Source organism: Mirounga leonina, unplaced genomic scaffold, assembly GCF_011800145.1.
Source record: "Mirounga leonina isolate KUSES-001 unplaced genomic scaffold, KU_Mleo_1.0 Mir_53, whole genome shotgun sequence".
Classification (NCBI taxonomy): domain Eukaryota; kingdom Metazoa; phylum Chordata; class Mammalia; order Carnivora; family Phocidae; genus Mirounga; species Mirounga leonina.
This window is the reverse complement of record NW_023270807.1, coordinates 6,375,955-6,390,417: the sequence shown is the minus strand read 5'-3', so window position 1 is coordinate 6,390,417 and position 14,463 is coordinate 6,375,955. Positions and strand designations below refer to the sequence as shown.

The following is a 14,463-nucleotide window of genomic DNA, read 5'->3' as shown; positions in this document are numbered from 1 at the left end:
TCACCTTCTTTCTCATCTCTCCCGCCTCCCCTGCACTCTCCCCCTCTTTTCCTCGGGGCTGAGCTTTCTTAGTCCAGAGTTTGTCTTGACAACTGGAGATCAGGAACACATGTGGGTGGGGTGGCCTAGAGCAGGGACAACTGCAGAGTGAAGGGAAAATGGTCTCATGTGGACAGGACAGCCCTCAGCCCATACCCCTTAAGTGGGAAAGTCTGTTTTAGCTCGGCGCTGGGCTGCAGAGAGACTGGAACAGCTCGTGGCTTCCCCCACTGGGTCTGCCAGCCCTGGCAGGGCGGCTCTTTGGAGCGGGTTCTTCACAGCACGAAGCAGCTCCCTCTGCTGTGCCCTCCAGGACACGTGTGGGCACTGCCAAGGCTGGGGGGGCTCCAGCCCCAGCCCAGGCCCCCCATTGGGGCTTCTCTGAACAGCTGCTGTGAAGACTGTCTGTTCTACCTCGCTATCTTCCCCTTTTCTTTCTCTACTCTGGTTTCCTCCATTCAGCAGTTCTGCAGCCTTGCTCTCATATCTTCTTTATTCTCAAGAATCCAAATGGGTGAGTGAATTCTGCAAGAACAGGGACTAAGAGGAGTCATTCACTGAGCAATGAAGGATTGTCAAGCCCTGTGGAGTCCTAGGTGCTGGGGATGGACACAGCCAACAATCAGACAGTTATAGTCCCCTGGCTTTGTAGAACTTACAGGATGAAAATAGCCCTCATCTTCTGAGTGGCCTGGACCACACCTCAGATGCCGCCTGCCCCATAGGCAAAGGCCAGTGTGAGCCCACAGAGCCCAGCAAAGGGACTTACCTGAATGTCTGCTGAACTGAATTCAGTCTGAATGGCATCAAATGGGACTGCATTTCTCTCCCGAAGGTGACAGGCCCTAGCTGAAGAGAACGCATCCATAAATCTGTCACAAGCCTGAACACCCTAATAAGGGAGCTGGGGTGGAGTCCCAAGAAACCTAACAGTGAGAGGAAATTTAGTCCCCTTCTTGGGAAACTTCCCATCTACAGTCACAGGCCAAGCAGCCAGACTAGGAAAATAGCGGTGACATAATTCACACTTCTCCTCCATCAAGCACAGGGCCGGCCATCACAGCATTCTGGCCTCTGTCCACGTTATTCCCCTGCCTGGAATGCCCTCCTCTTCCCACCTCCTCTAACAAAATCGTACACCACTAAAGAGCTTAGAGACGAAACAACATGATACCTGGGATTTACTGGGATTCAGAAAGATTTGGGGGGGTGGGGAGGGAACGCGGAGAGAGGCAATCGTTAAAATCAAATTGGCCCTGTGTTGATAGTTAATGAAGCATGATGGTAGGTAGAGTTTTCTAACATGTCCTATGCATCCATAAAAGCCAGGTCAATCCTACCTTGTATATGAAGCTTTCCTGCCTACTCTCCACTCGTGGACAGGCCCCTCCCTAGTCATACTCCAGTGACTTAGCCACAGTCATCCACGGTAGCACAATGATTTACTGTAGCCACTTATTATGGATTTGTTTCATAGCCTTTCGGTTGCCCTTTAAATTCCATGGCAGAGAGGAGAAGGGAAAGACTGACATTTCTTAAGGGCTCCCCATTTATAGGGGACCAGACTGCGTGTTTCTCACATAGGCCAGATCCTACACCGCTTTGCCAGCACAAAGTTGGGCTCTCAGCAGGCATCTCATACATATTTGTTGGAAAATATATAGGAGTCATTAAGTAAACATCAGCACAACCATCTGGCGGACTAGTAGACAGCCATCAAAGACAATGGACAAGTTTCTAATGACGTGTGGAGGGATTCGTACCGTTAAGTGAAAAATAACCAAAGCACAAAATCATATGGATGGTACGATCTTAATTCTATAAAAATGGAGTAGAAAAAAGACTGAATGAAGCTCAAAATGTGCTGATTTCTGGGGAGGGGTTACTAGGGATTTTTTTCTGTTTTCATACTTTCAAAATGTGATTTAACATCATATACAACAGGAGTCAGTAACCTTCTTCTGTCAAGGGTCAGACAGTAAATACTTTCAGCTTCGCAGGCTGCACAATCTTTGTCACAACTACTCAGCTCTGCCTACACGACCTGAAAGAAGCCATAGACAATGTCTACATGAATCGCAGTGACTGTGGTCCATTATGACTTTATTTACAGCAGTAGGTGGTGGCCTGGATGTGTCTCACGACCAGCCACAGTTGGCCAGCCTCTGACCTGTTACTTTATAATCAGGAAGAAAAAATGTTATTTAAGTTATAGTAAGCATGTATTCTCAACTATAACTATAGGATCTTGGTACTGTGATTAATAAAGAAGGGCAGGGTACAAAAGTCTTACAGCCATGCTTTATTCCAGTACCCTTGCATCATAAAACACTCAAAATTGCAAATCATAAATTACAGAATATGAGGATGAATATTCTGTGCTGGATAGAGAAGTAAAAATTCACGATACCAGTAATTAATTTAAGTTTTAGCTCTATTTTTAAGCCCACTATATGTCATTTATTTAGATCTTCTTTTATATCTTTCCATAAAGTTTTAAATTATTTTAGAGAGTTCTCAGGAATCTATTATTTTTAAAGCATAATTTGGGATAAACTGAAAACGACAAATTCTTTTTTTCCCCCCTGCAGATTTTCTGAAGCGAAGGCCCTGGGAGAAAGTATAAATGAAACAAGAAGTAAAATTGGTAAGCAGATGATATTCTGTGAGCCTTTTTCACAGACCATTTTCTTGGTAAAAATCAGGTCATGATGTCCCTCCAAATAACCATGAAGCTGAGTTTCAAGACATCCCTGCCAAGGAAGCTGCTTTGAGAGCGCCTTTCCTTGGAAGTTTGTCATCTCCCCTACCATCCATCAGGAAAAGTGTTTTCTTTTGTCTAGAACTTGAACTTTTCATCCTCATGCAGGCCTGAGCTCTAGCATCCCAATGAGAAAGTTTTGCTTTGCCCCTGGTGTTCCTCAACAATAGCTCAACTAGACACAAAGGCAAGACTACAGTGACATTTTGTATTTTCAAGTGCTGTGGAACACTTCTACACACACTCCCAAAGCTTATACTTAGCATTTGGGGCACAGGCGTGCATTTTGCATTTTTCAGCACCACTCAATAAGCCAGTGGGAGGAGGAGAAGGAAAATGAGCCTCTGTGCCTTCCCAGGACGTAGGTGCCCAGTGGGGCTCCGCCACTTAGGTGAGCATCCCTGGAAAAATGAGGTTAAGGCAGGAGGCAAACTCGGTAAAAATATGCCTCATATTTTTGTCAAAGTGAGAGGAAAATGTTGCCTTCATCCCAAGCTAGAAGACACCCAGGGTGTCTCCCAGGCTGAGGCGGCTCTGCAGAGGGGCCCCTTGTGCCTTTGCCTCTTGCCAGAGAAGCTGACTTTCTGCATCTATCTCCCTTGTTCCTGTCTTCCTCCTCTCATAAGTGAGGACAAGACAAAAGCCACTGTGAGTGTCCCCTTTGGCTTTTCCTACAGAATATGGAAAATTACAACAGCTTCAGGCACTCAATCTCTAAAGAGGAGTCTCACGTTCTCCCCTGCCGCCTGAGGCAACTGGGCCCTGAGCCATGCCCAGCACCGTGCAGAGAATCTCTATAATCTCAGGGGTTCTTAACCTAAGATCTAGGAACTCAGATGGGGTGGGGGAATGAGCCCTTATTTTCACCAACCTCTAACTGCAATATAGCATATTTTCAGTGATGAATGGAGGCAGCTGACCCCAGTAGGACTAGCAACACCTGTCACCCATGGAAATTACAGACAAAATTTTCATTTCACAGCCCAGTGTGGCAGATATCATAAAATATCTTTTATATTCATTAGGACTTCAAAATTAATGGTAGTTATCAGACTCACCATTAGATCTTATTATTTAATGCATTTATATAAAAGCTTATAGATATTTCTATATCACAAAAAGTTTTAAATTTTAGATAACTATTTCAGGATAACTGATTTCTCTTAAAATCCAATGTTTTTTTTCATTCTATGCACCCAAAAAAATCATCATTCTGCGAGAGGGTCCACGGTTTCATCAGGCTGCCAGAAGGACCCTGGCAAAAAACAAATTACAAACTCCTTTCTTGACCTGGACTCCCAAACCCCTAAAACTACATGAAAAAAAAAAAAAAAGCAAAAACCTGGGTGTTAAGGATGTGTACATTTTTCTGGAGATAATATCCATAGTTTGTCTGATTCTCAGAGGGGTCAGTGACCCAAACTAATAAGGAAATTGGTTCTAGGTCAGTGCCCCATCGTCAGTGCCAGGACTTCAGGGCTGAGGAGCAGCCTAGGCCCAGCAGCAGGACCGTGCTGGCCCACCTGGCTGGGTGGCTTGTAAGGAAGGGAGGGAGGGTAGGGGGGAAGCAGGCCTCAGTGCATCCAGGGCCAAGACTTGTCAGCCTTGTGAGACTCAAAGGACCCAGTGGTCTGTTTTTATCCCTGGAGGGATAAGAGGGAAAGACCTTTTATGAACTGCTTCTCCCCAGAAAGTAACAAAGTTTTGCTCTTGAAAAATATCTAACTCTCTCAACCAAAATAAAACCAAAGTGTTCATTCCAACACTAGTGAAATAGACTCATGATGAAAGACACCAATGGCCTATATACTAATATAGTTTTTCACTTGGAGTACAGGTGGTTGTCACAAATAATTCTGAATTCTTCATAGTTTGGGTGCAATATCATATGTGTATGGATCCGGTCTGCCACATTCTCAAGAGAAGGCAAGTTAGAGGCTGCCCTACAGCTCTGCGGGTTGTGCCCTGCCCAAGAGCCAGAGTCCGAGGGTGTGAGGGCTCTAATTTAGCTCTCAGAGAGGATGATCTAGACACACAAAGGGTCCAGAAATGCTAGCAGAAACCCTGGGCAAGTGGCCCTTTGTTTTTTCTGGATCATAACAAGCAGAGCTCATAGTAGTGTTGAGATTCAAGCATTCACTGCTACCAAGAAAGTAGCTAGTTTAGTGGTGCTAATTGTGCCAATGTCCCTCTTCCTTCACCCTGTGGAAGAGCAGACTAAGACCCATCCCCGGGCCACCGTCTTCCTAACGTGCTTTTGATCCAAGGGGGCCTAGGTAAGGTGGGTCACTGAGACTCAGCTTCATTACTGAACAAGCTTTCATGGTGCTTGACGCCAGGAAGTCGCCCACCATCACTGCATGTCAGAGACAAGGCTAAGATTAAGGAAGTATAAGGTGGAACTTGTACACACATTTAAATTTAAAATCTCCAAGGCAATCTTGAAGGAAACTGGCTTCAGGAGATTTGTGACCTTTCTAAGTGCAATTTTTCCTAGGGAGAAATTAAATCAAGTGGAATTTTCAGTCCCCAGGAACTGAAATCTTAGACTTAGTGAATCTAAGAGTCAGGAGGTGGGAGCTTGGCACAGATGTACCATCACATGTGTGGATGGTGACTCAGCTCCACTCCCAAACTGTGCCACATCCTGCCTCTGGACCCTGAGGCAGGAATGGGATGCTGTGGCGTGCACATGGAATTGGCCTGCAGAGAGGAAATGAAAACTGTATTTGTGAACTACAGATCAACCAGCCCATGTGTTTCAAGTTCAGGTTCCTTCCTGGGTAATTTGTTTTTCTCTGACATTGTGATCTAGAACTATCACTTGAGTTTGGTCCTCAAAAGTTCCTAAAGGCTAACAATTCAGTTATAACCACATAATATCTCATTTTACATGGCATAATAAGTCAACCAAAACGTCCATGTTATTTCCGTTTCTTGTAATAAGCCAACCCAAACTAGGGAGATAAACTCTTGCCACCAAGTCCCTTTCTGTCCTTCTCTGTACACCATTTACATCAATTCTGATGTCGAATCAGTTGAAATCAGAAATGGAAGAAATAGCCAATTTAGAATCTCCCCGAAAAAAGTAGAGTCTTTGTTTCTGTAGGAGAGGTGTTTCGTTGTACTTACATGTCCCATACACAAGAGCATTAGACTGCTTTTCATCACGTGGGCTGTGTATTTGACACGTTCACATATGCCCTGCTTCCATTCATCATATCTCTAAAAATGCCATTTAGCCCAAACTGGGGGGAAAGAAGTAGCCTGCATCAACCAGACCACTTTTCACTTGCTAGAATTCTGGCATTCCTTCTTCTACATCGATGTTCTACCCCTGGCAGCATTGTCTTTGGCAACAAGGAACAATGAAGGGCTGTCCTTTGGCATAAGGCCCACCCCTAGACCAGTGCAGGAGCCAGCTGCTTTGGAGGCAGGGGAAAGAGCTTGACTGGCACCTCTTCATCCTCCACCGACCCCTCCAGGCCTAAATGAAAACAAACATCACAGGATGCCACATAGAAGTGTTTTCACTAGTGGGCCAATCAGTAATCAATTCACAAGTCACAGGAAATGTAATAGCAGTAGTGTTAGTGGGAGGTGAAGGGAAACACCAAACGCTAGAAAGCTAACAAAACACTCTGGAAGTTTCTTTCTCCTACTCTGCATTCAAAGGACCCCAGCCACCCCTCCCCCCATTTGAACAACACTCTTTAATAAAATGTTTCTCTTACATATTTGGGCATTGGGAAAATCATTTCTCAGATCCAGGTCTCCATCAGCAGGGTAAATAGGACGATTTTCAGTTGTGTGCCTTTCTGTACTTGGATCTTCCCTTGAGGTTTGCTTCTGGACCTGTTGGTGCATGGATGGCTTCTAGTAGCTTATCCGGGAGTAGGGGAAAGATGACATCCAGGTCATTTTGCTGGATCATGAAGACCTGAATTAAGTATATCTTTTGTTACTCTTTGTCACTAGTCCCAATTAACAACCACCCCAACAACAGTTTCCACCATGTATTAAGCACTGACTGCACCGTGCCAAACCTTGATATACACTATCTCATTTAATCCTCGCAAAGAAGAGCCATGACCTATAGGGGGGGCAGGAGTATCACCTTATGTTGTATATTCTAGATTACAATTTTTAGTCTTAACACTTCTGAAATCAAGATACATTTGGACATTTTTTCACCTTTTACAAACTTCTGGAATGAAGATGAGTCTTACCATTGACATAATCTAGGTTCTATGAAATAGAGAATTATCTTTATTTTGCAGATTTAAAAAAATGGAGTTTCAGTGAAGTTGCCTGCTGTGTGACTAAGTTGGAATCAAATTCCATTTCTGTCCAACTGCAGAACTTTTAAATACAGTTTATGATCTCCATAAATTCAGATTTATCTGACTTTGACATTTTCTTCTGAGTTTAAAATTTCACTCTGCTGTTACTTAGGTCTCCTGAATCTTTGGCCTTTATCCAGCATACCCAACAAAAGACTCAAACTACACCCTAGCTCCTGTACACACAGCTCAAGAAGATGAAAAGGGTCTTTGTAACATGATTAACGATAGGTCGTCTTGTGCCTTTTGGGGCTCTGTTGCAGGGGCGGGTGGCGCCTGAAACACAGCCTGCCATTGCTCTCATTTCCACATACACCATTCCTGGCTTGTGTCTGCCCTTAGGAAGGGATGACTTTTTCTGGTTTGCAGAAAGATATGCTATGGACTTGCAACAGCCCTGATAGGAGTCAGTGTCCCACATGGGTTTCAACCATCCTCTTCAGTGGTTTGGAAAATAGAATAGCAGGGTTGTATTTTCAGACTCCATATAATTCCAGCTGAGTGGGTTTAGTGATGCTTCAGGAAACATGAGAGAATTCAAAGCATTAACTTAGATGAGGTTTAGTAGGAATGGGTGTCATGAAGTACTTTTGCTTCATGCAAACAGTCACCAATAAGCACCAGAGAAAACCGATTAAGGGCAGGCGTAGAAAACATCAGTGACCACAAAATAAAAATGTGTTACCACCAAGTGGAAAATTATTCTATTCTCAAAACTAAGAAAAGCAGAAACCAAGACTTTCACTCTGCCCAACATTTCCATGTGCACATTGCTTTTGCTCTATGGGAAGAGAGATGGTTCAGAGAAGAGCAGCTGAGGGGATGAGTAGATCTTTGGCTTTATGAAACAATTTGCCACGTGTTTATTTTAAATAACAAGCTCTGTCTGTGCTTTAGAGTATTTGTGTGATTTTTCTTTAAACTACACTTATCAAAAAATTCAATTAATTTGTGGTCAACTTGTATTGGCCAGGATGTTTGGCTATAAGGATAAAAGGACATTTACTGTCTCGTGTAACCTGCAAGCCCCAGGAGTACAGTTGGCTTCACATGTACCCTTCTTTCCCTCCTCCTCCTCCTCCTCTTCTTCCTTTTCTTCCTCCTCCTCCCCCTCCCCCTTCCATCTCTCAGTGCTACTTGACTAAGTTCCCTGACGGCCTCACCCCATTTAGTGACAAGGTAGCTCTGAAAGCTCTCAGTTTACATGGTCTGTGGAATTCATAATCCCAGTAAATGCGATCTCTCCCAACAATGTTGGCAAAAAGTCCCTGGAGGGAGGACGCTTAGCCTGGCTTAAGTCATGTGCCCATCTCTAAAGCAATCCCTCCATCCAAGGGGAATGAAACACTTTGATTGGCTGGACCTGGATGGCTCCGCCCATTCCTCAGGCGAGGGCTTAACCCGCCTGCACCACATAAACTGAACAAGATTTGTAAGGAACTGAAGAGTTAACTTTCTCCAAAGGAAGAAACGCTGGGCACACAACAACCAAGTTCACTACAGACCCTTCAGAAGTGTGTCTGTGGTTTCAAACAGATATCTGTACAGGAACAAATTGTAGGTCCTATGAGAAAAGGTAACAGTTAAAGTGATGTATCCTATAAAAAAGAAAGCTGTGCACGGGGAATTCAAAAAGCTAGTTTTAAGTATCAGTGCTTCTGTTATAATGGAAGCAATGCAGAATTACATGCTAAAAAATAATCGGCCTTGTAAGAAAATTGAGATTGGGGCGACCTCTCAAAACCCATGCAACTTTATAACTAGAGCTCTAACAAAACCAATTACAATCCTAATAAAAATAATGATATAAACAGAAAGAAGTGTTAAATTCGTAATGCATAGGGAAACACTGTCTAAAACATCAGATTTGTTTTCCAGTTTGAGGCTTCATGTTAGAAGAGGGGGCGTCGGGAAGGGTTGAGGTGCTGAGTTACAGAAACGTGACCAATACGCACAAGACGGGAAGAGCCGCACAGCAAGAAAGAAGCCATTTCTTCGCCGAAAGCGCACTGACCACCCTGGACCAAGAGAAGAAATGCGGGGGGAAGGGGGCTGTGTATAGTCCTGTGCTTCTCTACAGCCCATGGGGCTCAGTTCTGCAAGCTATTTGGTGACTTTCTCCTGGTGGTGCAAAAACGTTAACTTACTAGAGAAAAAATCCCTTGTGAGCAGATGAGCCTGCTGCATGACGCGGATTTCTGCCAAAGGAACTTAGTCGTAAGCGCGCGGACTGTAAATGACGTGATGTCATGCAGAGGGACCAACAAATTGTAATTCATCTTTAAAGAGTCTGAAAAAGGAAAAAGATAATTTTCACAGTTCATTGTGGGAAAAGACATCGTGTCCAAAAGGTAATTTAAATGGATAGAGACTCTAGGAATCTTACTTAAAAGCAGGAGAGATGGGCCTCTTTCTGAGATGGCTCAGGGCAGCTAGAAACAAAAAGGGTGAAGCTGATTTCTCAGGGTCCCTCCTGCAACAATCTGGAACGCTGAAACTCCCAGACAGGCAGTTATCTGAGTGACAGCCCATAACCAGCCTGACTGACGTCTTCACGGAATGGACTGAGTGTCTGCAGTCATAGTTTGGAGATCAAACAAACAAAAATGGGGTCGCCTGGGTGGCTCAGTCGTTAAGCGTCTGCCTTCAGCTCAGGTCATGATCCCAGGGTCCTGGGATCGAGCCCCACATCGGGCTCCCTGCTCGGCAGGAAGCCTGCTTCTCGCTCTCCCACTCCCCCTGCTTGTGTTTCTGCTCTCGCTATCTCTCTCTCTGTCAAATAAATAGATAAAATCTTTAAAAAAACAAACAAACAAACAAACAAAAATGATCTGAGCTAGCCGGAGGGCTGTAAAGTATATTAACTGACAAGAGGTAACACTAATAATTGTCATGTATAAGGAAGGAAGCCCTGTTTTGGTTCGAATGACAGCCAAAAAAGATGGATGACTGCTCTCCTGGAGTCCTGACAGGGTGGTCCTACCTTAATGAAGGAACCAGGGCCCGGGATCTGGCCTTGTTTGGATGGATTCAGGAAAGCCATGCCAGTCAAACTCACTATAAACTGGAGAAGCAAGTGTTAAATTGACCAAGGAGGATGTTCCTTTATAGACAGGAGCTCTTAAACTGCCTCCATCTGGGGCATTTTCTCTTAAGAAACAGAGTAGATTAGTTATTGGAAGGCTGGCAAATAGGCAGCGCTAGGCCCAAAGAAAATCAAAACAAAGAAAAGAGCTTTGAGAGACAGATTCTCACAGTCGTGGTAAAGCTTCCCAGGGCATCCATTGCCCACAGGAGCAAATATCCCTACAGCAATTACGGTCCATCTCTGGGCTGAACGGCCTCCTGTGTATAAGAACCTTTTCTCCAGAAAAGATAAAATACCATTCATTAGGGTTCTACTTACTGTAATTATTTCCCATTCCTGCCTCTCAAGGATGAAGCCCACATCACTTTGAATTGTGCTCTGGGTCACAGGAACAATCACTTTTAGTTTGGTTCTTTTGATTTTCAGAAATAGAAACCCAGTCGAGCTAGCTCAGGTTTAGGAGGCAAGAATCTCCTCAGTGTGCAGTTATAAGATCTGAGACCCATACAAGCTGAAATGGGAGCCAGAGCAGTTGGGGGTGTCCCAGGGGGGCGTCAGAGCCCAGTGTACCCTCCCCAGGCCTTCCTCCGGGCCTCTTGCCACCTCTGTGTATGCCTGCTCTTGCAGCCTGCTGGTCCTGCTGACGGGTAGGTCTTGCTTGCTAGCCTTTGGCTTGCTCTGGCCCCAGCTGGACCTGAAAGCATCCTTTAACATCCTTTCCCAAGGTGAATGTGCTCATTCTTTGCTTATTTCTTAGCTCAAAGTCATGAGAAAGAGAACCTGAGTGGCCCACTCTATCCTTTCTAGACCTCCAGGACAGCAGCTGCTGGCCAGCTTGAGAATGTGCTGTCTTGAGGTCAGAAACCCACTCCTGGTCCAGGCAGCCAGGGAGGAAAAGAGGTCTCAGAAAAAGGCCACCTAGGCAGCAGGGGAGGTTTCTCTTTTAAAAGGAGGATGGGTAGAGCGGGCACAGGGATTGATATCCTGTATCCTCTGGGCTTTGTCTTACAGAGAGCTGTGTAAAGATTTTCCCTAGTTCAGCTCTTATAAGGTTATATCAGTTCCTTCATTTGCAGGTTCTAAAGGAAGCAGAACATCATTTTGCATGTGGTTTACCATCAGTACTAGTGACTAATCTTTGTAAAGTGCATTATAATATATAGGGTTTTATTTTGTTATTTTTATATAGTCAAATCCATTGATCTTTTCTTTTATGACTTCCTTCATTGCTTTTGTACTTAGAAAGGTCATTGGAACAATAATAACGATGGGTTGTTCATTGCCGAGTATTTGTTTAAAGCTTTCTAAATTTTCTTATCATTTTTTTTATTGTCTATTTTTCACACTCAACTCATTTAGGCTTTATTGTGGAATAGGGCATCAGCTGAGGCTCGAAGTGGAATCTTTTGCAAAGAACCAATTTTCCCAACACCTATTTGGTTTAATGAAATGCCTTCAAATAAAATTTCTTCCCCTCACAGGAGAGTCATTTCAGATTTTCAGAAGGCAGATGATGCATCTAATGTCATCATAGCAGTGATGTACATCCTTGACATGATCATTTTCTTACAAGTATTACAAAAATAATTTTGCCAGCCAATACTATTACCTGGATATCAGAATAACCCTGCAGAGGAGTGCCACCTTTTATGTAAACCAGGAAGCTCACGGAGGGGTAGTGACGGGCGTGTATCTGTTAAGTGGGTGGTCCCTGCAGGCTGAGAGCCCTCTCCACACTCTGTGAAGGGAAGGAGGCTGTCTTTTTTTTTTTTTAATTTTTTTATTTAAATTCAATTTAGTTAACATATAGTATATTTTTAGTTTCAGGGGTAGAATTTAGTGATTCATCAGTTGCATATAACACCCAGTGCTCATTACTTCAAGAACCCTCCTTAATGCCCACCACCCAATTATCCCATTCCCCACCCCACACCCCTCCAGCAACCCTCAGTTTGTTTCCTAGATTCCAGCGTTTCTTATGGTTTGCCTCCCTTTCTGTTTTCATTGTATTTTATTTTTCCTTCCCTTCCCCTATGTTCATCTGTTTTGTTTCTTAAATTCCACATATGACTGATATCATATGATAATTGTCTTTCTCTGACTGACTTATTTTGCTTAACATAATACCCTCTAGCTCCATCTACGTCGTTGCAAATGGCAAGATTTCATTCTTTTTAAGCTGAGTAGTGTTCCATTGTATATATCTACTACATCTTCTTGATCCATTCATCTGTCGATGGACATCTGGGCTCTTTGAAGGAAGCTATCTTTAAGCCTGGCAGCACGAGCTGGTTCACCTTACTGATTTGCCAGGAGAAGATAAATGATACCATGTTGTTTCACCTCTAAGGAGAAAAAGTGAATTGCCTTATCTTACACTGATTAAAAAGGAGGAGTAATTGTAGCTGGCTTAGAAGTGGGTAGGGGCTTTGTCAATGACACTGTGCAGGGAAGAGCTGAAACTAACAGAGGGTTTGCTCTGTCTCCCCAACCACCCAGAAAACACTGATGAGTTCCCTGCTGAAACCAGCAAGAGCTTTCAAAAGCAGAGGACACACAAGGGGGAGAATATCCTTCCCCCACAGTGGTCATTCTGTTCAGGGTGGAGACAGCCTGGGTTTGCCGTTGGCTTCATGTAGTAACCCGACCCTGCGGACCCAGCCCCACCCCCTAACACACAGTCTGCACCACAACTTAACAAAGCAAGACTAAAAATACACATGTGCAGCTCCACCCCAAGATGTGCTAGTTAAAGCTTAGACCTGCAGTGGGGGCACCAGATACCGTGCAGAGACATTCATCTGTCCGCAGGGACTCAGCGCTCTCCTTCCAAAAGGTAGATGTCAGCTGTTGGACAACATTTAAAAAACTGAGATCCGGGCACCTGGGTGACTCAGTTGATTAGGCGACTGCCTTTGGCTCAGGTCATGATCCTGGAGTTCTGGGATCGAGTCCCGCATTGGGCTCCCTGCTCAGTGGGGAGTCTGCTTCTCCTTCTGACCCTCCCCCATCTCATGCTCTGTCTCTCATTCTCTCTCTCTCAAATAAATAAATAAAATCTTTAAAAACAAAACAAAAAAAAAACAACCAAACTGAGATCTTCCCAAACACATTCAGGCTGCATCACTAATCAGGCATCTCCTGAACAAAAGCCCAGCCCTGGCAGTTTGTATGGAGAAAATAGTAACAACAGGACTCTGGGCACCTGCCTGAGGAAAGCTGAGAGGGCAGCCACAGGCAGGACCAGCGGGAGTGCCACTGGGACTCCCTGAAGTTTGGGATGAATATTTGCACAGATTGGGGTTGCCTGAAAGGACTGGGAGTAAACAGAGAAGCTCGAGGCCAGGCATTGTGTGGCCCACAGACTTTGGGCCGGCAAGAGTCAAAGAGGTGGATTTCCCACCATCATAGTAATAATAACTAACTTCAGCAGAGATACTAGTATTAGTCTGTTATTATAGATGAAGAAGCTGAGGCCGAAGGAGGTTAATAAACCTGCTCAGTAATACACTGCTTAGTGAGGGACAGAGCCAGAGCTGGAACTAGTTACTGTTGGCCTCCAAGGTCAATGCCCTTGGATGGCAGGAGAATTCACAACTCAACTAAGAAGGTGTTAGGTTCCTGTTGTGTAAGTGCCCAGGAAGGTCACGTATTCTCTCTGAGTTCAAGCTGATGATAAAAAGAAGGAAAAGGAGCCAGCGAAGAAAGCCTTTATCCCCTCTTTACTTTCAACAATATAATAGGGGAAGGAGGCAGAGAGGTTGGCAGGAGGTGGAGAAGGGCTAAGTCAGCCAAGGGAGGGCAGGCCTATCTTCCTAGGCTCTCTCCCCTGATCTGGAGTTTAGAAAGTTATAAATCCCTTGGAGGTTTAGTTTCTGTCTCTTTTTAATTGTACACGTGACTCTTGGATGCAGTTTCACTGTAGAATGTTTAAAAACTACATTAATATACAAATCAAAATGTGACAGCCCTCTTAATTTCCTCTCCCCAGTACCAACTACGCCCCTTCCCCAGAGAGGAGTATCCACTTTCAACAATTTGATGCATGTTTTCCATCCCCTTCTGTGCATTTTTAGATAGATGATAGATAGATAGATAGATGATAGATAGATGGATAGATGATAGATAGATGATAGATAGATAGATAGATAGATAGATAGATAGATAGATAGATGATAGATAGATGATAGATAGATAGATAGATAGATAGATAGATAGATAGATAGATAGAT

General features: G+C 44.1%; 1 protein-coding gene across 2 annotated transcripts in view; it reads left to right on the top strand.

The window, feature by feature from the left end:
- KIF6 (kinesin family member 6) overlaps window positions 1–14,463 on the top strand; it is a 440,006-nt gene that overhangs the window by 344,732 nt on the left and 80,811 nt on the right. For both annotated transcript variants that reach the window (XM_034991249.1, XM_034991248.1), the window contains exon 15: window positions 2,631–2,686. In XM_034991249.1, coding sequence (XP_034847140.1) covers window positions 2,631–2,686 — 56 coding nt within the window. The remainder of the gene's footprint in view (window positions 1–2,630; window positions 2,687–14,463) is intronic.